The sequence below is a fragment of the Asparagus officinalis genome, chromosome 3 (genome assembly GCF_001876935.1).
Source record: "Asparagus officinalis chromosome 3, Aspof.V1, whole genome shotgun sequence".
Taxonomy (NCBI): Eukaryota; Viridiplantae; Streptophyta; class Magnoliopsida; order Asparagales; family Asparagaceae; genus Asparagus; species Asparagus officinalis.
The window spans coordinates 109152706-109178691 of record NC_033796.1 but is presented as its reverse complement, the minus strand read 5'-3'; the positions used below and the strand labels follow the sequence as shown (position 1 = coordinate 109178691).

General features: G+C 36.5%; 2 protein-coding genes across 4 annotated transcripts in view; both read left to right on the top strand.

Annotated features, from left to right (window-relative positions):
• LOC109835716 overlaps window positions 1-20983 on the top strand; it is a 29186-nt gene extending 8203 nt beyond the window's left edge. For all 3 annotated transcript variants that reach the window (XM_020403722.1, XM_020403723.1, XM_020403724.1), the window contains 9 exons: window positions 9528-9625; window positions 9894-9949; window positions 12864-13167; window positions 13431-13546; window positions 14163-14219; window positions 17976-18041; window positions 18558-18632; window positions 20405-20544; window positions 20651-20983. In XM_020403722.1, coding sequence (XP_020259311.1) covers window positions 9528-9625; window positions 9894-9949; window positions 12864-13167; window positions 13431-13546; window positions 14163-14219; window positions 17976-18041; window positions 18558-18632; window positions 20405-20485 — 853 coding nt within the window. In that variant the 3' untranslated portion in view covers window positions 20486-20544; window positions 20651-20983. The remainder of the gene's footprint in view (window positions 1-9527; window positions 9626-9893; window positions 9950-12863; window positions 13168-13430; window positions 13547-14162; window positions 14220-17975; window positions 18042-18557; window positions 18633-20404; window positions 20545-20650) is intronic.
• On the top strand, window positions 656-1984 carry LOC109835717. Its single transcript, XM_020403725.1, has 2 exons — window positions 656-1086; window positions 1136-1984. Exon 2 carries the CDS (start codon window positions 1156-1158, stop codon window positions 1960-1962), a length of 807 nt encoding a protein of 268 aa, XP_020259314.1. The 5' UTR covers window positions 656-1086; window positions 1136-1155; the 3' UTR covers window positions 1963-1984.

The window sequence follows — 25986 nt, the reverse complement described above, 5'->3', positions numbered from 1 at the left end:
TTTCTTTTCTTTCATTTATTTTCAACTTTCATCTCACGACGAGAAACGTCGGTCTTTTTTTTTATTTTTTTGCTGCTGCTGCTGTTCACTTTCTCTGTTTTTGTTTCCCTTTCTCTGTTTTTCACTTTTTTCAATTTTTATTTTCTCTTTTTTGCTGTGTTTTTCATCTGTTCTCTGTCTTTTTTTTTCTTTTTTTTCTTTTTTTTCTTCTCAGTTGACTGTTAATGATTGAGATAGTAAGCAAGTAAACTGATTTTTAATTGATATTAGGTAATTATTAAAGTGATTTGTGGACTATTTTGATTAATAATAAGCTATGATTACTTAATGTTTGATCACTTGATTAATTATAGGCTAATGATTTTCAATTTTACAAAGAGATTTATGGGGAGATTTATCTTATCTTAAATTAAATGTGCATATGTATGACTGTTGAAATGTGCAGATTGCAGATTCATGAAATTATGAACATTGCTAGTACTATTTGCTTCTTATTAATACATATTACATAACATAATACATATCAGTCAAAATTGTTGAAAATGTGCTACTATTTGATTTCTTGTGCGAGACTGCGAGTATTGATTCTTGCTATTTGAGCTAGTTGTAGTGCTACAAGTTGACTTGAAAGTTAAAACTTGATTCGCCATTTATAACCTGTAAAGAAGGAAAACAAAATTTAGCAATATAGTTGTTAGTGTCATGGAATATAATATATTAGTATGAAAGTTTGAATAATTTTTCATTCATCTTGTATATCTCAAAATACTAGTGATGCGTTATGTCAAAAAAAAAAAAAACTAGTGAATAGTGATGTAATATTGCAATATGAATTTAATGTATATATGTGTTTTGGTGTAGATATGTCTTCATCGGCGAGTGGTGGAAGAAGACAAGATCCTACATGGAAATATACTTCATTAGTTGATGAAGGGAATGCCAATAAACATAAGTGCATATTTTGTAACAAGATCACAAATAGCGGCATATCCTGACAAAAAGAGCATCTAATCGGGACGGATAGAAAACGCAAAAATGTGAGTCTTTGTCAAAAAGTCCCTCCCGATGTGGTTGAAGAGCTAAAAGATTATGAAGAAAGACAAAAGATGGCTAAAAGACAACAAAGAGCTAAAAGATTATGAAGAAAGACAAAAGATGGCTAAAAGACAACAAGCTATAGATGAATATCTCCCCAAACTTGGAGATGAGAACATGGTGGAAATTGATGATGAGGAGGATGAAGATGAACAAGTACAAGAACATAGAGAGAGAGGAAAAGGCTCGGCGGTTCCTAGGTCATCTTCAGTAACGGCAAGAGGAAGAGGGAGTGTTGGCATGCACAGTGCGGGATCTTCCACGGGCCCAAAGAGGAAGGGGCCGATGGATGCATTTCTTACATTCGATCCCGCTCTTGAGGTCGCCAAGGATGAAAGAAGGCGCAAGTTGAGACAATCGTGTATTGAAGAAAGCCTCAACAAAGATGCAGTGGCTAAAGTGCATCAAGACATAGCTCGGTGGTGGTATCAAGCCGGCATTCCCTTTAATGCCGCTCGTCTTAGATCTTTCAAAATCATGTTAAAGTCCGTGGGGGCTTTTGGGCCTAACTTGCCTCCTCCGACATTACACCATTTGAGAGAGCCTTTGCTTAGGAAGGAGAAAAAATACACTGATGATCTGATACAACCTCATAAAGAGGTGTGGGCTACCAAAGGTTATTTTTTTATGTCAGATGGTTGGAGTGACAGAAAGGGGAGAACATTGATCAATTTTCTTGTGAACTCTCCTCGTGGTACGGTGTTTCTTTCATCTATTGATGCGTCTGATGAGATCAAGACGGGTGACAGAATGTTTGAGATACTTAGTGAGCAGATTAAGCTCATAGGACCTCAGAATGTTGTTCAGATCATCACGGATAACTATTCTAGTCTCAAATATGCAGGCAAAATTTTATTTTGGTTATGAATCCTTTGCTAATGTTATGTTAGGATGCTTTGATATTGATCTTTTTTTATTCTTTTATTTATAGGAGCGGAATTGGAAAAAGAGTATCCTCATTTATATTGGACTCATTGTGCTGCTCATTGTATTAATCTCATGCTCAAGGATATTGGTAAACTACCATCAGTGAAGCTAACCTTGAGTCGAGCTATGGAGTTGACTGGATTCATCTACTCACATGCGTGGGTTTTGAAGCTGATGAGAGGTCAAACTAACGGCATAGAGCTTCTTAGACCGACGGTGACACGATTTGCCACATCATTTATGATTTTGTCAAGCATCCATCGACAGAAAAATAACCTCAGAAAGATGTTTAATTTGGAGACATGGAGGCAAAGTAAGTGGGCAAGAGATTCAAAGGGCAAATCAGCTGAAAGGATAGTTCATATGCCATCTTTCTGGAACAACATTGTTCGTATTCTCAAGCTGACGACTCCTCTTGTTGGTGTTCTGAAACTTGTTGATGGTGACAAAAAGCCTGCTATGGGATACATTTATGAGGCGATGTATAGAGCTAAGGAGACTATTGCTAAAGCCTTTGGTGATGATCTTTCAAAATATTCTGAGGTATTTGATATCATTGATAAGAGGTGGCAGGATCATCTTCATCGGCCTTTGCATGCTGCAAGATATTACCTCAATCCTGCATTTTTCTATGACCATCCAAACATCCAAGGGGATGACGAAGTTATGAGAGGTCTTTATCAAGTCATTGAGAAGATGGTGCCCACACAAGACCAAGACAAGGTTGATAGGCAGTTGGATATATACAGGCATGCTGGGGGTCTTTTTGGTATGGAGATAGCTAAGAGAAATAGAAAGAAGAAGTCTCCAGGTAAATATGCATAATATAAACTCTCAATTGACTAGATTTTTTTATAAGAAATACACTACTAATCACAGTCTATTTAAATTGACAGTTGATTGGTGGGAGTCTTATGGTGCATCAGCACCAGAGTTGCAGAAGCTTGCTGTTAGAGTCCTCAGCCTTACTTGTAGCTCCTCCGGCTGTGAAAGAAATTGGAGTACTTTTGAGCAAATATGATTAGTTTTATTTTATTGAACAAAATAGATTTAATCCCCTTAGAGATATGGATATTGATTTGATTGATTTGTATAAATTACAGATACACACCAAGAAAAGGAATAAATTGGATCATAAGAGGCTGCAAGATCTAGTTTACTGCAAGTACAACTAAGCTTTGAAGGAGAGATATGACTGCAGAGATTCTATTGATCCGATTAAGTTGGCTGATATAGATGAAAGCAATGAATGGTTGTTAGGGCAGTTCGGTGAAGGTGAGAATGCAGAGAATGACTTGGTTGAGGGCGAGGACAACCTTACATATGGTGTCATAGGAGATGCGATTGGAGCTGAAGAAGATGATTCTATGTATCTAAGATCGACTAATAGGTTTCGAGGGTCTTCGAGTGGTATTGGTTCTTCGTCGAGGAGGAGGGAGCCAGTTTCTGAGTCAGAAGATGAAGAGGAGTTTAATGATGAGGAGGAGACTGAAGATGAGGATATACCCTTAGAAGGGGATGATGATGATGTTAATGAGGATGATTAGAATCATTATGCTATTATTTTGCTACTTATTTGCTTTGTTTAATTAGATTGCTTGTTTTGCTTTGATGTTAGTGAACTTTGGAAGTGTTCTAGTTGCTTAGTTTTTTTGTTTTGATGGACATCTTGATTTGCTTTAATGATTAAATCTTTATCTTGTGATCCGGTAGTATATATTTTATCTTGAGTCCTTGACATTTTCTATGTGAAATTTCACAAATATTTATTTTTTTCATGCATCTTGTATAGTTGTATATCTTCAAAAATTTTGTGGTCTAGAGTGCGCCTCGTTTCGCTCGGGCGCGCGCATCGCATTGCGCCTTGCACATGTACGCGTAAACTGACTTTGCGCCCTGCATTGCACCTCGCGCATTGAAAACACTGTGTGTAACATGAAAAACGTGGAATTCCATTTGGTACACACATCAACGCATAAAGATGTACTAAATTCAGGATTTTCTAGTTCAATACAATGTTTAAATTTAGATAGTATCGATGGTGATTGCCTTGCATATCTAACGGTTGAACAAACACAAGCAACTGAGTCTCCTAAGTGCTAACTCTTTAAGTCCATCATTAACTACAAGATTTATAATATAAGTAATGCGTCGCATGTGAAGATACTTCCCTGTAACATTGTGCCTCCCTAGTTGTTAAGCCTTTTCTTCAAGTATGTAATCGTTGTATCATTTGAGCTAGCATTGTCAACTGTGACAGTGAAAACATTCTCAATGTCCCAATTAATTAAGCACTTTTCTACTGCTCGTCCTAGGTCCTCTCCCTTGTGACTAGAAATAGGGCAAAAATTTATAATTTTTTGTTCAGTTTCCAATCACTATCTATCTAGTGTGCAGTGAGACACATGTAATAATATTTTAAATGAAAGTCTATGTGTCAGTAGTAAGACAAACCTTCTGGCATGTTGCTTTTGACAAGTTTTTTAAATTCTTTTTCTCCTCAAGATAAATCTCATAGCAATTCGTTTGAATCGTCTAACGAGATAGAATGTGAAATCTAGGGCATGCAGTAGACATGAAATACTAAAATCCTAAACCCTCTACCAATTTAAATGAGAGTTCATCAATGATTCTAAAGTAACTAGGAGCTTTTCTTATAGCTCCATCATGAATCTAGTTAACAAGAGTCCCCAACTTCTCACTACCTTTCCTTTGAGATCCAAAGTCCTGTAAGCTTAACAATTTTTGTCATGTGTCAGCATTGTGTGGGTGCTTCTTACAAGTATCCATATGATTGTTTAGTGATGTAATACCATTTTTCTTCCCATCAGCAAAATACTCTTTTTCATAGTATTTACATTTTGCTTTTAAGATGCCGTTTTCATCCTTAAATCTAGTGAAATGATCCCACACATTCAATCTTTTTTATCTGTTTCCTTTTAGATTGGATCTTTCGAGAAGAGACATTAGCATCGCTTTGAGCAGCTTTAGCATTAGTATTCTTTAGTGAAACCTATAAATTAAATGCAACAATTAAATTAAAACCAACGTAGCTTAGAATATCAAGCACACAACTATTTATAAAAATTAAAATTGACAGAGAAAATATTAAAAAAAGGCCAGATCTAAAGAAGATTACATCTCTGTGAATGAAAAACTAAATATTTAAGTAAACTTAGAAAATAAAAAATTAGGAGTTTGTGTTATATACCTCCACGAACGGTGAAGCCTAAGTTGAAGATAGATGTCAACTAGGTAGCTCGACGATAACAAAGGAAATTAGAGGCCACTGGAGGAGCAAAGTTGTAAAGATGAAGGAAGTCACGTATGTGATTGGGAGCAAGAGACATGCCGCATTGGAAAAGAAAGAGATGGGAGTTGAAGACTTGTAAGTTGTAGGGTTTGTTTTAGTCTTTTAGATATACTCTATTCGTTAGTTATTTAGATATACTCTATTAGTTAGTTAATTAACTAATAAGTTGGTTGCATATTGGATTATGAGCGGAAATAGATATCTAGCTTGATTAGAATTAGTGAGTTACCTATTACATTAAGCCCATGTGACTGTGAGTTCAAATGCTAGTTTACGCCTTAGTAACCTATACAACTATGCTAAAGGATTTCGATTGGTTTGGTTTCGAACTGAATATTTTTTTATAAACCGCATTAAACCAAACTAAATTTAAAACCGAACCGAACCGAACCACCAAAATTCGGTCGGTTTATTCGGTTTGCACCGTTTTGTGCTCACCCCTAATAAACTTAGTCCATGTTTTGAAAGCAAAGGCTCAATCGCTGTCTTGAGGGATAATGCTGCAATTGAGGAAACATGAATATGCCTAAGGAAACGTTCAATGACATCTCCTTCCTTATCCACATAATGCAACATAACAACCATTTGCTTTTTATTGATATATCACGAAATTCATCAATTAAAATAGCAAACAAATCGCAACCAAGATCATTAATAATAATTAAGTAGTTTCATTGATAGTTGCACTGACAATATCCTTTTGAACGCTAGGCGATGTTAGTTTGAGATTTCCATGAGCTCTTTTCAAAACATTACTAAAAGCAACATTTTGATTAGAAGCAAAATGTATAAGCTTAAGAAAGTTTCCTTGATTGTTAGAACTTGAGTGCTCAGATTCATGATGGCCTTGAAAAACCAAACCTTGATAGAAGATAAATCGATTATGGTCTATTGTTGGGACAAATTTTCAAAACCAACCCCTTTAGAGATTTAATTGCAAAAAACGACCTATTTTGCACTTATTTGCAGAAACCGACCTAGTTTCAGTCCTGACGCTGAAACCAGATCGGTTTCTGTAAAAAAATTTACGAGACTTCACGGGAGTTCAACTCCCGTGAAGTTTACCATATTTTTAAACTTCACGGGAGTTCAACTCCCGTGAAGATTAAATTCTTCAAAACTCCACAGGAGTTCAACTCCCGTGGAGTTACATGCCAATTTTCCCCAATTCTTCAAGGTCTTTAATGGGGGTACCCCTCAATCCCAATCCTCATCCCCTCACGCCACGCTCCTTTCACCCCCAAATCACAAAACCCCAACTCAAAAAAGTGCTGAGGAGTTCTCACAACACGATCCGCGGTCCCAGCTACGCCGTCAAGAACCCTATTCTTCGTTCTTGTCTCCTCGCAGATCTTCTTGGTGAGCTCCCTGCATGCTCAGTTGAGTTGAGTTGTCTCCTACTTGCATAAACTGATTTTAATGCGGTGAAAAAGAGATTTTGGCATCGAGAGAAATCTGGGCCTTTTCGTTGATGGCGGTTAGTTGGGGGTGAAAGGAGCTCCTTTTTTATTTTATTTTTTATTTTTTATTTAGAGGCCTCAAATATAACCTTGGTTCCCTCAAGCTCAGGTCACAGCATTAAGAGTTTTGAAATTGAGCGCAAATTCCACGGGAGTTGAACTCCCGTGGAGTTTTAAGGAGAAATTAAACTTCACGGGAGTTCAACTCCCTTGAAGTTTAATTTTTCGATAAACTTCACGGGAGTTGAACTCCCGTGATGTTTCGGAAAACTTTTTACAAAAACCGACCTGTTTTCAGCGCTGGGCTGAAAACAGGTCGGTTTTTGTAATTATTTTCAAAAGCGGTCGGTTTTTACAAATAAAAACTGAAAAAGGTTGGTTTTGAAAATTTGTCCTCTATTGTTGTCGTCAAGTGAATATGATAATCTTCTTTGGCTTGATCTTATTGTTTGGAAATAGCAACGTCAATGTGTTGCTTTTGCTTCATTTATGCTTGACATTTAGTCAAACTTCATTATGTGAACTATTTGGACAACTAACATACTTTACTAAACTCTTCCAATTTGAATACCCATTGATGGTAAAACTATCACCACCTTACTTTCCAAGATTAGGCTTCATAAGACAGCAACACAAGCAAAATGCGACAACTTTTGATATGCTAGACTCAAGCCAATTTCCAAATTCAGGGAGCCAATTAGGATTGGAATGCTGCAAACCGTTTCCTTTTTTTTGGGGAAATTTATGTTGGAGCAGTTGATAATTTTTGCAAATAAGCTCTTTAAATATCATTTTAATTATTTCGATAAAACATTAAAATACTTGGTCGAAGCCCTGGATCGGCTAGAGGATCTTTCATTTTTACTCCGTTGTCTTGCTTTATACTAGGTTGTAAATTCTCAAGGTTGTGTAAATTTGGAGTAGTTGATTGTTGTTCTCGCTCCACTGGGGACTCTCTTGACGAATTTATCCATAACTGTAAAAATTTAGCAAGATAGTCAACATCAAAGTACAATTCTATTTACTCAATGACTAATTTTATATGACTCAAAAGTCTAAAAATGAAGTACATTGTCAAATGAACTAATGAAGCCTAATCTTAGGGAATAATGAATTATAAATCAAGAAACACAACTAAACAAAATTCAAAATCAATTAAGTTTTTCTAATTCACTTTTGGCATATACATAACAAATAAATTGTAGGTCAAAGAGAGATAATCAACATCATAGTGTTGCAAGTGCATTTTTTATTTTTATGGATAATCAAACCAAAGCATCATTTATTCATCATTCATCAACCAAACAAAAATAAAAAGTAAATAAAAGAAAAGAAAGTGACAATCACTCACCTAGTGAAAAAGTTATGAAGGAGAAGAGAACTTAGAAAAGGACTGAATGAGTCCTCTTGTTGGAGGGCCAGAGGCGGCAATCGGCAGCACGGGAGAAGTGACAGTGACCAATCGAATGAGAGAGAAGGAAGAAGACACGACCAGAGACCTCGGGGTTTGAGTTAGTTTTGGGCTTGGGCCTGTTAAGTTACAAATGAATTAAATCCAATGGGTTATTGGATTGTTGGATAGAGTATGGGGGTTCGCGCGGGGGTGGGGGGGGAGTGAAAATTACTTGATTTTAAGGGTGGGGGACAAACTAAAATCTTGTATGGGGTAAAATGATAAAAATAAAAAATTTAGGGGTGCAGCTGCCCACCCCGCACACCATGTAGATATGTGCTTGAGTCATTTACATTAGATCCCTTTCCTATATAAACGTAATACATGCATGTATACATACTTTGAAACCAATTCTCAAGCAAATGTTTGCAAGAACTTTACAGTGGGCCATTTAGTCAACAACCTCTTTGTTTTTCTAGATTTATAAATGCTTAAACTGTCTAAAGATGATAAGTCAAGTGATTCGAAACGTGTTTTACTATACCAATTGATATCATTTTTTATGGCTAAATAAGACTCATGTCAAAACCATAAACGGGAAGAGTTTTCAAATCACTAATTTATTATTTTTTAGGGGTGTGAATCAAAATGAATGTAGCACATCATCTATATGATTACTCACCATAAAGTTTAGATGAATCATAGCTTGAGAACGAACCTAAAAAAAAGTTCTCTATAAACACACTAAAAAATGTATGTTTTTGGGTTTTTTTGGGGGTGGGGTGGGGGGTTCATTTCACTAGATAAGCTACCAAGAGATAGACTCGTGAGTAACCGTTGCCTTTTTCCTAAATAAGCTACAATAAAAAAAAAGAAAAAAAAAGAAAAAAAAAGAACTCTCACTAGGCTTAACGGAAGTTTGCGACCGCTGCCTTTTTCCTATCTACTTGTACTAATTTTGCTTGGGTAGACTTTTGGAAATTGTCTCACTTGGTCTCATTGTGGGAGTTACGAGAAAGATTTTGGTGACAACATCATAATTCATTGCAATATTTTCCCCCACCTGGAGCTCATTCTAGTTTTCCTTGTGAGTATTTGCTAACCATCTTGACTATTTAGATTCTCATGATTTTAGCTACATCTAGCACCTTCTTTTGGCTTAATTCCACTGTTGCCATATTCTGTTTAGTATCCGCAGTTCAATGATATTATACATTCCCTTTCATAATTATTTAGTTCCTTACAGATCACAAACTAGTTTCTTCCATTAGGCAATTCGGCAATCTTGCATATATTCTTCTAGAACCATAAACTTATTATATCATTGTGGTATGAACAGTGCTCCTTTAGCATCTACTCCTGTTTGGGCACGAGATTTTAATTCATCCGAAGAACTCATCACAGAGTTCTGCAGAGAATGCAGAATAGTTCGGAAAGGTAACTAGTGGATTTTGTTTTTCCATATAGAGTTCACTTTGTATATGGTAATAATAGTCTGTATTTGTTACTGTAATCAAGCCAAGATGTTTAAGTTGATTCTTGGGGCACAAAATGTTCGAAGATTTGTTACAAGTATTTTCTAGGTCAAAGCCATGTGTTTGTACTTTTCTAAACATTAAATTCCAATTGTACTAGGCTTGGCTGGTGACCTAAAGAAAGCAATGAAAGATGGGAAGCCTATCATATTAAATTCCAATTGTACTAGGCTTGGCTGGTGACCTAAAGAAAGCAATGAAAGATGGGAAGCCTATCATAATTGAGGTTAGTTTTATTTATTTCTAGAAGAGCTAGTAATGAATCATAATGGTTTGCTTGCTTACAGAATCTGTATATTCCCCAAATACCATGAAGGGGCAACCCAATTTACTACCTTCTTGTTGTGGTTTGCTATTGTTGTTTTTCCCCCTTAATTTCACAATGGTGCTAATCTAAGTAGGTTATATGCAGCAATATTGCCATTTATCAGTAGAATAAGATGTAAATCCTAAATTCATAACCAAACAACTGGATAATGATGGAAAATGGAAAAAGAGAAATGAATTGAATTGTAAAATCCTCTACTTCCTTTTCTTAGTCACCACCATTAATAGAACAACGTCAGGGCTGTGACTTTGCAATTCTTATTTTTAACTCTTCTCGTCATGGATATTATCACAGATATAACATCAATAAGTTTTCCTCATTAGTTGGTTCTCACTTTTTGTTTTCCTCTCTTAATGACTGTTTCTTTCCAAGTCTTTTTAGTTTCTAATATTAGCTAACTTTATGTCTTCTTAGTTATCAATGTAGAATTTAGATTATGTTCGTATCATGAGGTAAACTTGATATTCTCAGTAGAACAAAGCTCAAATTACAAACTTTGCATATGGATGAAGTGTTTATTGAGGATCTATTGCTTTGTAGAAACCCCAAATCCAAGAAGAGTACCCTCTAGCTGAAGGAGAAGTCATCTAATAAAATATTATGATAAACTCTTATATGTGTAACTCATGCTAACATGTTTTCCTATCATATAGAAGTCATCTAATAAAATATTATGATAACCTCTTTTATGTGTAACTCATGCTAACATGTTTTTCTACCATTACATGGTAAATTGATTATGTTGTTTCTTGGTTGCTTCATCATACAGCAATTCCTGTTAGATAACTACTCACCATAATATATTACACCATTAACGACAAAGAGTAGCGCAGCATGCATGCTATTGAAATGTTGTTTTCATCATACCTTAGTGCATGGATTCTTACGTTGTTGTCTTTTTTCTTTCCAGTAGCTTTCATTTTATTTTATCATTACCTCAAACCTACCTATGCCAGCATTTTTCATAATGAAAAATGATGGCTGACATCCGTATATATTAAGTAAGTCACTTTTTTGGACTGTTGTTCGACTTTTTGCTTGCAGCCAACTTATGTGATGGAATGTTTGTAGATATTTGACTGTATTACTATTATCTGTTGACTGACAAATGCTCTGTATGAAGGTTTTGAAAAATAAAGTTTGCTAACTTTGTCTACTTTTAGTGGAGTGCTTTGCGTTTTACAAAACAATTGTCATTTCTATTTCTTTTATTTCAATCCTTTATTTTTCTTTTTTTTTTCCTCTTTTAAGGTTACTCAAGATTTAGTGCCTGTCCTGAATGACGTTTTCAAAGATATTCTATGTTTGTGTTTTTTCCGCAAAGTGGTACACCACTAGCAGGTGTTCCAGAATTTGTCTTAAATTACTATTTAAAGATGGTTATGTACTAATCACTTCATAATTAAGGACTTTATGAGTTGTCTTATTCATTTTGTACCACTTTAAGTACAGTGCAATTGTAATAATTTAAGCATGAAAATTTGTTAGTTACTGATGTTTTATCTTAGGGTTATATTTTGGATAAGTTCATAAATTACGTTACCATGTTGCATGCCTTTTAGCATTAGAAAGTATTGTTGATTGTTTACCGCATCTTGTTGAAAGATCCGTTAAAATATGACCGTTACTATAATCAAGGTTAATAATCCAAAAAGTTGCCCAATTCTTGGGTTATAAAATGGAGCTTAGGACCTCTTTTTCTCTAATGTAAAGTATCTCTCTTTGTTGTAGAGCTACATTCTCAAAAAAAAAAAAAGGCCATTTAGAGGAGTTAATGTGATATCCAAACAAAATAAGTGCATTGTAATGATTCTCAAGGAACATATATACAGATTGGAGGGGACTCTCATCTCAAACAAAATTGGAGGGATTTTCCAAATATAACCTTCATAACTTCTGTGCTTGATGTAAAAAAGAAAATTCCTTCAATCACTCAATTTCTACAGTATTTAATCTATTTGACATTTTCAGTTGGACCTTTTTAAGTGTATTATAGATTGTACAAGATACTACATGGTTATATATTACATAAAACAACAACAACAAAGCTTTTATCCAAAAATTTTGGCTCAGCTACATGAATCATTCTTCCATTCAGTCTTGTAGCTATCTCTTCTAGTATGTTAATCACTATCATGTGCTTCCAACCAAGTTCTCTTATGTATATAGCTCGTCCTCGCTCCACTAATAATAATCTTATTGCTTCTCCTAATTGATGCAATTTTTAGTCTTCGTTGCAGTCTTGCAGCTCTCTCTCCCTTTGTCTCTAGTTCCTACAAATTATGCACATATCTTATCCTGCCTTGCAATATATATCTACACATTCATCTTAACATTATCACTTTTGCTATACTCACTCTTTTGCATTGTTGTTTCTTAATTGTCTAGCATTCTTGCTATATTGTGTGCAATGCCATATGTCCTCTTGTATTATGTATTTTTATAAACAATTTTCAGTAACACTTTCTAAATTTAATTGTTGGCTTCTGAACTCTTTTCTTACGTATTAATTATAGGCATGTTTAACAAATTAAATTTTTGCATGATGCGGTAATATTTAAAAATATTTTATACCATATTTTGATTATATTCCCCAGAGAAATACATCATTTTCTTATATGAAGTGGCAACATTAATATAACTCCTACGATTTACCCTTTATGCAGAGATATCTAATAACATAAGAGCATGCTCACCTTTTTACATGCATTGAGTAATATTTAGATCGTGATAAATCTTTCTTGTTTGTTAGTTCTATTTAAAATTTCATTGTTGCAAAATACTCACAAAATCTGATATATGCATATATCAGGGAATTCACTTGGATCCAAGCATCTATTTAATGGATGAAGAGAATAGAGAGAGAAGTGATGCACAAAGCGAAAATGGCATAGCAACCTCGGGGAACTTAGAGGTTGATCCTTCACAAGCTGAAGAGAAATTTGAAAATTCTTCTGGAAGTGAGAGGTTGTATTCTGAAAGTACTCAAGATGAAACTAAAAAGTGCTGCCACGAAGTCAAAGGAGTTAAGGGTGGGACCTCTGATCTGCAAATTTTGGAGGATGCAAAGTCCCCAGGACATATTGATCTTTCAGGAAATATTTCAGAGGGTCAAGGTTGTCCTATGCCATCTTGTATATTTCTTCTCTACATTCTTATAAACTGTCTGACTTAACATGGAGCTAGTTGTACCTTCTGTTCATCCTGAAGCATTTTCTAAAAAGGAGTTTGCGAGATTAAAACATCGAGTTTGTGTTCTAATTTTTTTTTCAGTTTGAATTTTCCCCAAGTTATTTTTCCAAATGATACCAATCCTTGTAATATGCATATCATGCACTTCAATGCATTTTTCCTTAGTAATACTATGTGTGAATTCCAGGAGAAGGCCAGAAAGATTCAGATCTGCAAAAGACCAACCCTGTGACGAAGTCGAACGCTGCTTCAGAACCGATAGTTATACCTATTGTTTTGAAGATGGCCGAGTTTGATCACAAGGTCTGCTTTATTTTATTTTGTCTTTGATTATTCTTTTTATTTAGTTTCTTGATTTAAAATTCCGAGTTATATCCTTACTCATAATCATCATCTCATCCACCAATTTCAGTCTTTCTTATATTTGTGATGGCAGCTTGCGAAGATGCTCAAAATAGCCTGCTAACTAACATGAAATTCCACATAATTTTCGAGATAAATTTCTGCTTCCACTGAAATTTGAAAATTTTAAGATATCAATCCTCTTCACACCTGTAGTTCACAAAACTCGTGTTGGAGCAATTCATTTTTGTGGACCTTGCTTCATTTTGAAAACTGTGCTATTCATAGTTGAAGCACAGAAGAAGGGGAAGGATGATGGATTTGCTATGGGTCACATTCATTTATATAACACTTAAAAATACTTCTCTATTCTGTCTGACCTGTCCCTCAGCCACCAGTTCTTATTGGTTTCCTTGGTCCTTGTTTTCAAACTAGGATAAACACTTCTGAAGATGATAGGATCAGTACTCATGCATGGTTTAACTTTTAATTGTGTAAGTCTTAGTTATGAGTCCATTTTTAACGTTGTGCATCGTGTATATCAATTTTGATCATGTTTAACCATTTTCTGATGCAGGCATTATTGGAAGAATGGATCTCCACTAGAACATTTGGAGATAAATGCCTAGCACAGGTACTTTGAATAAGCATTATAAGATTGGTTGCTGATGGAAACTGATTCCTGTGTTATGTCATTTCAAAGTTTTTAATAGAGGTAAACACGATCTTAATTGCCAAAGAGCATCAGGATGTTTTAAAACTTCTCATTCTTCATCCCAATGCGTTTTGCCTTTTGCATTTGGTCAGTACTTACATTTTACAATTCCTCTTCTGTCATGGGCACACTTTTATCTATAGCTGAGAAATAATGTGTTGCATCCTGCTTTCATCTTTTTATTCATCTTTTTATTGAGACCCGGAGAGAACAGATAGAAAGTTATCACCTTATTTTCATTTTATGAAGTCTCAAAGATTTGAAACTATGCTTCCCTTATCAGTTGAGATGCTTGAAATTCTTATTCAAAATATCGAGATGGAGATTCCAAAGAATAATGCCTTTGGTTCTAATATTGTATTAAATCTTCAATTCTAGGATGACAAAATAAAAGAGTGTATAATCTATTAGTCTTCAAGAGTTTGTCAATGGTGAAATCTCTATTGAATCTTCAATTCTAGGATTTGACAAAAATAAAAGAGTGTATATAATTTATTAGTCTTCAAGAGTTTGTCAATGGTGAAATCCCCATTAAAAGCGTAGGATGGGACTCCGATTGTTTTACATATAAAATGTTTGAATCCTGAGTAAAATTTAAATATCTGATCTTAAATAGTTACATTTCCTTTTAATGGTTTATCGTGTGAAAGGGTTTAGGGCCAACCAATCTTGAGTTTTGTGTCTCACGTGATTTCCTTTTAATGGTTTATCGTGTGAAAGGGTTTAGGGCCAACCAATCTTGAGTTTTGTGTCTCACGTGCTATAACATGTATGGATTGAGTTTTCCAGTTTTGGGAAATCTAAGGCGTATGTTCAATGGTATTCATCCATTGTGTCAGTCAATGCACTAAATTTCTCTCTGGCAGTGGTATCCATTTCTGATTATGTTTTAAAGGTGACTGAAACTAGCTCCAAATTTGTTTTGGTCATGCAAAAATACCGGCAGCTAATGTTTGGTTGTTTGCATGTTGCAAACCAACGTATCCGTATAAAATAACTGAATGGAGTGAATGGGTAAATCCCCGTCTTCATTCTTACATGTTTGCTCCATACTTCAACATATTGTATTAACCCTAGAGATTCCTGCACTAAACATTTATTATTCATATTTCAATAGCTTAATGACACACATGTTGGTCTCATTGATAATGTTTAAGAGTAAAGGTATATTCTTGTAGCCTAAATGTTGGCTTCACAGCCTCTCAGTCCTTTGGATCTATGAATCCTCGTCACCCTTACTTTATTTTGCCCGAGCAACTAACAAACAGCATTGCCATATGAAGGCTGGCACTCTTATTGTATAACTAGATCTGACTATTGGTCCTCCGAGGCGAACTTTATTCTGGCCAAACCTAGTTTACATGCCTAAATTTTCCTGTGTGTGTTTTGGAATCAATAGTATCAATTGTGGGAGAGTAAATACCTTCTCTCAATGGTAAATACATGAGCAAATGATAGCATGACATTCCATTTTACAAAATTCAATCTTGTCAGACCCATAATCACAATACAACACTTGCACGCACGTCCTATGGCTTGGAGACTTTTCACCACTGTTATAAACTATGAAGCACGGACACGCATAACATGAAGCCGTGTCGTGTCGTGTCCGTGTCGGACAAACGCGTCGAACACACGTATCCTATGTATTTTTTAGGATTTGCCTCGTGTCGGCGTGTCGGATGGCCGTGTCGGATCCGTGTCCGTGCTACATAGGTTATAAATAGCGGTAAATAGCCCTGCAATAGCGATAATAATAGTGTTAGCGGTCTCTTCCCGTGAAGCTATTGCTCGCTACGTTATCGCGCAATAGCGGTGACATATATTGCGGAATATGTATGTTCGCAAAAGCGGCCAATAGTGTGTCATAACCGTAAATAGTGAGCGATTGTATTCAAAATTTGCTTTTGACTGCTATTTAAAAGCGGTTTGAGGCTTATTTTTTAAAAATTAAACTCAACCCTTGACCATTGCATTCCACCGTCTCCTGTGATTTTCAGTATACTCCCGCCACCTTTTATAGCCTCTGGCACCTACCTTGATACTTCCTCTCACCTCCTTTACCGTGAGCTCCTCTTAGGGCAGTTCTATCACCGCTAAGCTTTTCTTCTCGAAGACGACGACTTTTTGACTCCTCCAGTCATCTTCGTTAGTACGTGATGATTACATTTCTATTTCATGTTTAGGATCTCTTTAAATCATCCAATATATACTTTTAGATTTTAGTTTTTCTTTAAATTTTTTTTTAGTATTTATACATATCTAAATTAGACCGCTATTTGACTTTGCGTTTTTTACCGCTATTTTGCCGCAATAGCCCGAAATAGCCTTAGCGGTGCCTTACCGCTACGCGACGCTATCCGCTATCGATAACCTTGCTTTTCACATAATAAGGGAAATAAGATACAGTTGTAATTATGAAAGAAAAACAAAGAGGCTTACAAAAAATATGTAGTATGGGTCTTAAAGAGAAGTCTAGAACTAGTACAGTCATTTAAACCTATGCTATATATTTTTATGTATGTCAACATCATGAAATAAGTTGTGTAAACTAGAACTTGTTGCCCTTCTTAACGGACACACACACACATATACATATACATGTGCATGTACATACACATATACATATACATTTACATACACATATATATGCATACACATATACATTATATATACGTACGTACATCCATACACACACAGACATATAGTTGAGCCCCTTCATGTGCGTAGGTTGTCAGGTTTCTGGATATTTGATTACTCCATCTCTGATGTCTTTGCTTGAGCATAATTATATTATGTTCCTTATTTGATGTGTATAGCATAATTATATTATGCTTTCTGCTTTCTTATTTGATATGTGTATACCGTGAAAAGTCTTACCTTACGCCAAATGACTTCGCCATCATTGTTTTCTTCCTCATTTTTCTGGGATCTGTATTGATGTAAAAGAATCCACTTAGCGCATGCTTGTTTGCCAGTAAATCTTACTTGGACATTGTAAGTTCAGTTTTCTTAGAGAAATATCCAGCACCGTATCACCTGATAAGTTAGGTGAACTTAATAATTGATGTTTTTTTCTGTCACGCCCCGGCCTGCGAGCCATTGGCGCGGTGTAAGCCGTGGGACCCATTGAGAGCAACTCTTTTTTTGACTAAATCCACTACCAAAAAGTGCTAGCACTTGTTACTCTTGAGGTCTTTGGATTACATTATAAACACTTCAAACTCCCCATCACTTTCCAATGTGGGACTATTCTTTTGGGTATTACATTTTACTTCTTTTTGGGAGATAAATTTATCAGTTTAAGACATTTCTTGCAACCTGTCTTTAAAGTTTGTAGCTTTTCATAACTAGCTATGTTCTCTGTATGCATTACCTATTCTTCGGGTCATCAGCTTGCAATGTGTCTCTTTAAGTTTTTCAAGGATAGGAAATGGAATGGCTGAAATGACTGGCTAAGTTTATTCCTTAATTAGAACAATAATTTATAAATGTTCTTCTCCTTTCTGATGGCTGAAATGGGTGGCTAAGCCCTAATAAAACTTCTAAGTTCTTTGAAAAATCTTCTTCTAGCATTTGTCTTTGAGAAATTCATTCCAATATTTTTCTTCCCATTCCTTCTAAAATCTACGGAAATTCAAAATTTTGTTAAGTCACCCTTTTTGTTTTTGACAGGATCAAGATAAGCTGATAAGTAACCTTAAAACCATTCAAGATTACCTTTGTTCCTTTGAGGCACAGGTGAGCTTGTATCTTTTCAACTCTTGTTTGTACTAAGTGAAACACTTACATAGTGGGAAATGATGTTTAATTAATTTTTTTGGTGAAAGTGTTTATGTAATGAGCAATGTTTATGTAGTGAGCAATCTGCATCAATATCTCATCTGATTATTAAACTTTATTACTTGTTTCACAAGAGATTTGAAGTCATATCTAGTCGGAATTGGGAAGTGGCATTTATGCACGGTCTTGCAGGAGTTGGGAAGAGTTTTTTCTAGTTTCTTTCTCATCTAATTTACTTTTTCCCTAAATTTCTTTTAGCAGAATAAGCGAATATATAACCTACTGTACTTTCCCTTAACCTTTTTGGCAACAAAGACATCTTTAGATGAATTGCACAATATGTTACTAGGTGTCCATAATCTTCAACAGGATTGAGCTTTTCTCTTGTTACTATGATAATATATTATCTTAAAAACTATATACTAAAGCATGATGACATTTCTAGTGTAATATATCTATGGAAATGCTATTCAGGGGTTGACAATAGTGAACATTTCTGCAACGACATTTCCTCAAACATTGGATTGGCTCCACGGTTATCTTCTTCAGGTATGATGTATACCTAAGATTTGCTCCAACTAGTATCCATATATTTTTTTAATTTTTCTTTTGCATTTTTCCCCACTTGTGGCCATACTGTAGCACTAAAATCTGAAGTTGCATCCTCTGGGGGCTGACTTTATTTTATGAAGTTTGAGAATTAGGCTACGTTTGTTTTTTATTCCGCGACTAGTGGGTATTTGTTCTCCGGACTATAGTCCTTGGACTAGGTTATCCTAGGACTATTTTAGTCTAATCCAATGTTTGTTTTCATGCGGACTAACAGTCAGACTAGCTTAAAATAGTCTAAACTAGTGTTTGTTTTTAATGCTCCTATAATTGTTTGAACTATGGCATAACCAAATGACATTTCACACTGAAGTCAATAATATGGTATTAATCCGTATGTTTTGACAAACAATTCGAAGTTGAGAGCTTGTCTAAAATAGACATTTTTATCCTCAAGACGACTAATATATTTCTTGCATATCTGCATAGAAATTGAAACTCCAAATATAATCTTAACAATAGATGTTTATTTATTTATTTATTTTTTGTATAACCCAAGCCAGAATCTATGTTAGTTCTTCTTTTAACATGTAACTTGCATACATATATACATACATATACGTGTGTGTGCGCGTGTGTGTGTCTGTGTGTGTAGGGCAAATAAGCAGCATATGAGATGTGTAGTGTAGGCCAACAGGTGCAAGCTTGTACACATCTAACTAATTCATAGAGGCAGTGGACAAAGAAACATCACGGAAGTGCGCAGGAAAATTTTGTGAAAGAAAAAGTGGCAGAAAGATTTCATAGAGAATGAAGCTGGAAAAATAAATAAATGACTGATTTAATAAAATCATAGGAAAATCTAGAAAATTAAGTCATAAAATCTTAATTCCCCTAAATGATTAATACCCAGATTGTAGGGGGGGTTGGTGGGTGGGTTTAGTTTAGTCTCCTTTTTGGGTATTAATCAATCCGTCTTTTCAAATAGCCCAATCCGAATAAAAAAACAAGCACGAATTAAAATGGTGGGTCTGAACTATTTTAAAATAGTACCCTCACTATTAAAAAAAAACGTGTCCTTATAGTTGTGCTCACTTGTGGTCAGTCAATTGCATGATCTAATATCTTTGCTCTGGTACCATGTTAGTTATTAGTTACATTCTCCTAGTTGTCTTCTGCTACTTACAAATTGAGGACGTATATCTATATAGATTATTATTCATGTCCCTGCTCACACTTGCATTTAAATCAATCCTTCTTTTCAAATAGTCCAATCCAAAAAAAAAAAAAAAAACAAACAAACACGAATTTAAATGGTGGGTCCGAACTATTTTAAAATAGTACCCTCACTATTAAAAAAAACTGTCCTTATAGTTGTGCTCACTTGTGGTCAGTCAATTGCATGATCTGATATCTTTGCTCTGGTACCATGTTAGTTATTAGTTACCTTCTCCTAGTTGTCTTCTGCTACTTACAAATTGAGGACGTATATCTATATAGATTGTTATTCATGTCCCTGCTCACACTTGCATTTACATGCGGATATACATGCATAGAAGTATACTCTCATATGCACTAGCGTTACCCATCATACACTTAAAGAGCAGTGTGTTTGATTATTTCTAACATTTGAGGGTAATATACCAATATCCTTTATAGTTCATATTTTATAGATTTGATAGTATGTCATCTGGCTTAGTCGTCGTGAATCAGTGATAGATTTGATGAAATCTTCAAAGCATTATTAATATGTGAATTCTTTCAACTTTCAGTGCATCGAGCATGGTGTTTCTGCTGCTACTCCCAAGATTGGCAATCCCTCAAAAGTGGAATTGGGTAATAAAAGTGAATAATTCTCGTCACAGCCATGACGTAAATTTGGAAAATAGTGTTGTAGATTGAGCTTTGACAGGTAAAACTAAAATCTACCCATCTTTATCCTTGCACGCATTTTAAGTACTCATGGTTTTTGAAAGCGAGAGCTAAGCTGAATATTGACAAGTTTGTTCTAAATTTAGGTCTTGGTGCTCATATTTGGGACCCAAAGGACTTGAATCCTCCCCTGATTAATATCCATCCATCCATGTGGCGGGCAAGAGATATTTTGTATTTATCACATGAAGGCAAGATATACTTTGTATTTATCACATGAGCAGTTTAGCCCTGCATTGTTTTAAAATGGCAGGAGCCAATTTTTAGCCATTGAGTGACGGAACCTTGGCGTGAACGCGTTCTTTTGCATGGATAAATAAGATAAATAATATATCTGAACTGTACTGTATCTGCATGGGTCTTATGTTCCTCGAAACATTTTTATAACATTAATAAATAATATTTTCATCACCCAAAAAGTTGTTTTATTTTTGTCATCAGATTTAACTAGCTACAAAATTCTCTCTTTTCTCTCTTCCTCACTCTCGTACAGATTTCTAAATTAAAGAATCTTTCAAGAAATCAGTTCAAGGCACCATCTTCTTCATCTCTCGACAAGGAAAAACGGAGATGAAGGAGCTCGAGCTATTGCAACCCCATATTAATTTGCCGTTAATTTTCTTTAAAGAAAGTTATTTTCTTTGTTGTGGTTCTGCTTTAATGAAGATGAAACCGGAGAATAATCAGATGAGAGGAGATGCAAAAGATGCAAAGAAAGATGAGGAAAGCAACAAAAATAAGTCATGGTAAGTATGCTCAATCTCCTCTAAATGTCACATGACTTTTCAACATAAAACCCTAATTTCACAGATAATTTCACGGTACAAGTGATAGATAACATGAACCAAGATATTATAATATGCAAAGCCACTTTAATGTTTACATCTTGTATGGGAATGAATACACTGATCATTGGTACAACAAAACATTTGTTGGGAGTTGAACAATCGACAATTCGTGTCCTTCGGATTTTGTGACGAATAATTAGCAAACAAGAAATCACAACAAATCGAAAAACTTGCAGGAAATAACAAATAAAAAACACCAGATTTAACGAGGTTCGACAAACGTGCCTACGTCCTTGGGAGCTACACCAGAAATTTCTTGATTATTTAAGAAGATTACAAAGCTTGCAATATGCCACTCTCTCTAAAATCTCTGATCTCAAAGTGCTCTCAAAACCCTCTCTTTTTCGTGTTATCTCCAAACCAAACCAGGAAACCAAAAATCCGCTTTCGGTCGGCTGATAGCTTGGCGTCAGTCGACTGATCAGAATGTGTTTTTTCTCAGGACTGCTCGTGCACGTTATCGCTTGACTGATACGAGGCTATCATTCGACCGACCAGAGCGAATGTCTACAGCCTTGTTTTCTACAGTCGCATCGGTCAACTGATCCTCTCCCTTCGGTCGACTGATCGGGGATTTTTCAATCTTGATTTCGTTCCAGGTTTGAGTTTACACTCCCGAAACCAACAATCTCACACTTGGAGATCAAACCTCCATCAACAAGCTCTCCCGAACTTCAGCCATCGTCGCAAGCATCTTCTCCTCCCCGAAAAATTTCATTCTTCAATCAACATCATTCTCTGTGATCTCACCTGTCCTCCTAGTGTGGCTCCGCCCTCATCTCCTACGCGTGAAGGCCAACTAAAGTTGCACACAGTTTTAGTTTCTCGATGGTCACTGCCTTCGTCAACATATCTGCAGGATTTTGGCTCTTCAAAATTTTGTCGAATAGTAACTTCCCGTCCTCTATCAGCGAGCGTATGAAATGGTAACACATGTCGATGTGCTTCGTTCTGACAAGATATACTGGATTCTTGGTAAGGTGTATAGCACTCTGGCTATCACAATAAAGAACTTCGTTCCTCTGCTTCAGACCCAACTTTTCCAGACATCCGGTCAACCAAATTATCTCCTTGCTAGCTTCAGTTACTGCGACATACTCTGCCTTAGTTGTGGACGATATTTCTATATAATCCACTCCTTCACTTTGTTGGAACCCTTTCACAACTAATCTGACCTTGTTTCTTTTACTTCCATCATTCTCCTGCTTAACCCGGTAGACCCACTTGTTATGTAAGGCTTTCCTCTGCGCAGGTAGCTGAGCTAACTCCCATGTCTCATTCGAGTGGAGAGAATTCATCTCTTCTTGCATTACACGCTCCCACTGTTGAGATTCACTAACTTGCATTGCCTCCTCATAACACTCTGGTTCTCCACTATCTGTCAAAAGCAAGTAATCTAGCGACGAAAGATATCTGTGATTTGGTTTAGGTACTCTGGATGACCTCCTAAACTCCTCGCCCTGGGTACCTGTCTCTGAACCTGGAGTCTCCTTCATTCTTTGGTCAGAACTGACATTGTCTCCACCATCTGGAAGTTCTTCTAAATCCATGTACTCGGATCCACCTGTATCCTTAGTGCTGCTTCCACTGCTTTGTCTATCCTTGACATTATCCCTGTCCTTATACATCACCTCTTCATTAAATATGACATCTCTACTCCTGATGATTTTCCTATTCTTATCATCCCACAGACGATATCCGAATTCATCAATATCGTATCCAATAAATGTACACTTCTGTGACTTAGCTTCTAGCTTGTCCCTGACATGGTCACTGATATAAACATATGCCACACAACCAAAGACCCTCAAGTGTGAGAGATTAACTTGCTACTCCAAACCTCTTCTGGAATCCCAAAATCTAATAGAACTGAAGACTCATGATTTATCAAGTTACTGTATGCACCGCGTCCGGCCAAAACGTCTTAGGTAGATCTGCATGTAGATGTATGCTCCTCGCACGCTCTATCAATGTTTTATTCATTCTCTCTGTAATATCGTTATGTTGTGGTGTTCCTGGAGTAGTCCTCTGTAAGAGAGTCCTATTCAGAGCACAGAACTTCTTGTACTCCTCCAGCTCGTATTCTCCACCATTGTCCGATCTCAGACACTTCACCTTTAGATCTGTCTCGTTCTCTATTATTGCTTTCCACTTCTTGAAGATCCCAAACACCTCCGACTTGTGCTTCATGAAGTATACCGACACCTTCCTCGAATGATCGTTGATAAATGTGACATAGTACGCCGAACCGTTAAGAGAATACATGCTAGCTGGACCCCATATGTCTGTATGAACAAGCTCTAGCTTGTGAGCTTTGGATGGTCTTCCACTCTTCTGAAAGCCGACCCTCTTCTGCTTCCCATAGATGCAATCTTCATAAATACCAACTTCCACTGAATCGATGTTGGATAGCTTTCCCTGAGAGCGTAGAATCTTCATATCCTTCTCACTCGTGTGTCCCAACCTATTGTTCCACAGATCTGTACTTTTCTTACCAGCTACAATTGTGAGGTTTGTCACTCGGATGTGAAGTTAAGTAGAGAGTTCCAGTTTTGTTATCGCGAGCAACCACCATAGTACCGTTAAAGATCTTCCACGAATCCTAGTAAATATCGAAACGTAGCCTTCTGCTCCAAGCTGGCCCATCGAAATAAGATTCCTCTTAAGTTTCGGTACGTGTCTGACGTTCTTCAGATTCCACTTAGAGCCCTTTATCTGAATCTGCACATCGCCTCTTCCCACAATACTACAAGATTCGTTGTCCCCCCAAGTACACTTTCCCAAAGTCCACTGCTATATAGTTTTGAAAAAAGCTTCCTATTAGTAGTGACGTGGAACGAGGCTCCCGAATCAATAACCCATGAATCAGTGTCACTGTCTATAGCAAGGATCAATGTATCTTGCATAATATGAGCCTCCTACTCATTTGCATCATTCTTTGGCGCTTTGCAGACTGAAAACATGTGGCCCTCCTGGCCGCAGTTCCAACACTTCTCTTTGATAGGCCTCACCTTCGAGTTCGACCTCTTCTTCTTCGACTTCGATCGCTTCCTGGTTTAGTTACCCTTGTTCTGACTTTGGCCTCTCTGCTCGAAATTTAAGGCTGAACCTGAACCTTCTGATTCAGATAACTTCCTTCTAACCTCCTCGGATAGAATCATACTGACAACCTCGCTCAGCTTCAACTTCTCCTTTCCTGCCGAGTTGATAATTGCGGTCACGCAACCTGCCCAACTATCCAGTAATTGCGATAGTATCAGTAGGGCTTGCACTTCATTATCAAACGCGATGTCGACGAAGTTGAGTTGATCAACAATCGTATTGAACTCGCTGAGATGCAACGTGAAGGAGTATCCTTCTGCCATCTTGAGGTTAAAGAGTGTCTTGACGAGATGAACCTTGTTTGTAGCTGACGGTTGCTCGTACATCTTGTCGTCTTCTCCTTCAATATGTTGTGGGTGACTAATTTTGCGAGCGACAACCGGATCTGGCCTAGAGCCTTCCGATTCTGTATTTCCCAGTCCTCGTCGGTCTCATCCTTCTTCTTTCCCTTAGCTTTTCCCAACAACGAACGATAAAAATTCTTCTGGTACAGATAGTCCTCCATCTGCAACTTCCAGTAGGTGAAGTCTGATTCACCAAACTTCTCAATCTTCGATTTGCTTTCTTCTTCCATATCTCTCACACTTGCCGAACGAAGCTCTAATACCAGTTGTCGGGGTTGAACAATTGACAACCCGTGCCCTCCGGATCTTGTGACGAACAATTAGCAAGCAAGAAATCACAACGAATAAAAAAACTTGCAGGAAAGAATAAATAAAAGAGAGAACACTAGATTTAACGAGGTTCGACAAATGTGCCTACGTCATTGGGCGCTACACCAGAAATTTCTTGATTATTGAAGAAGATTACAAAGCTTGCAATATGTTACACTCTCTCTAAGATCTCTGATCTCAAAGTGCTCTCAAAACCCTCTCTTGTTCGTATATTATCCCCTCACAAAACCGTGTAAGGATATATATATAAACCTAAGTCAAAATGGATTCCAAATTGAACCAGAAAACCAAATAAATCGCTTTCGGTCGACTGATAGCTTGGCGTCAGTCGACTGACCAGAAGGTGTTTTTTCTCAGGATTGCTCATGCACGTTATCGGTCGACTGATACGAGGCTATCAGTCGATCAACCAGAGCGAATGTTTCCAGCCTTGCTTTCTACAGTTGCATTGGTCGACTGATCCTCTCCCTTCGGTCGACTGATCGGGAATTTTTCAGCTTCTTGATTTCATTCCAGGTTTGGGTCTACACCCTGAAACCAACAACATTTACATCGGCTTCTACGGAACAAGATTTTCCATCACATGCAGTGTTTATACGACAGAATGTTTTACATCATTCCTGTAGAAATTAACAGCACCCTTGTTATTTGCTCCTAGAAAATTCCTTGCAGAAAGAAGTTGAGAAGCAATAAATTTGAAGGATTGACGATCAGATTATGAAGCATGAGTACATTAGACAAAAAATAATAATTTTAATAACGATAAATTGTGTATTCTAGATAAAAAGCTGTGTACGG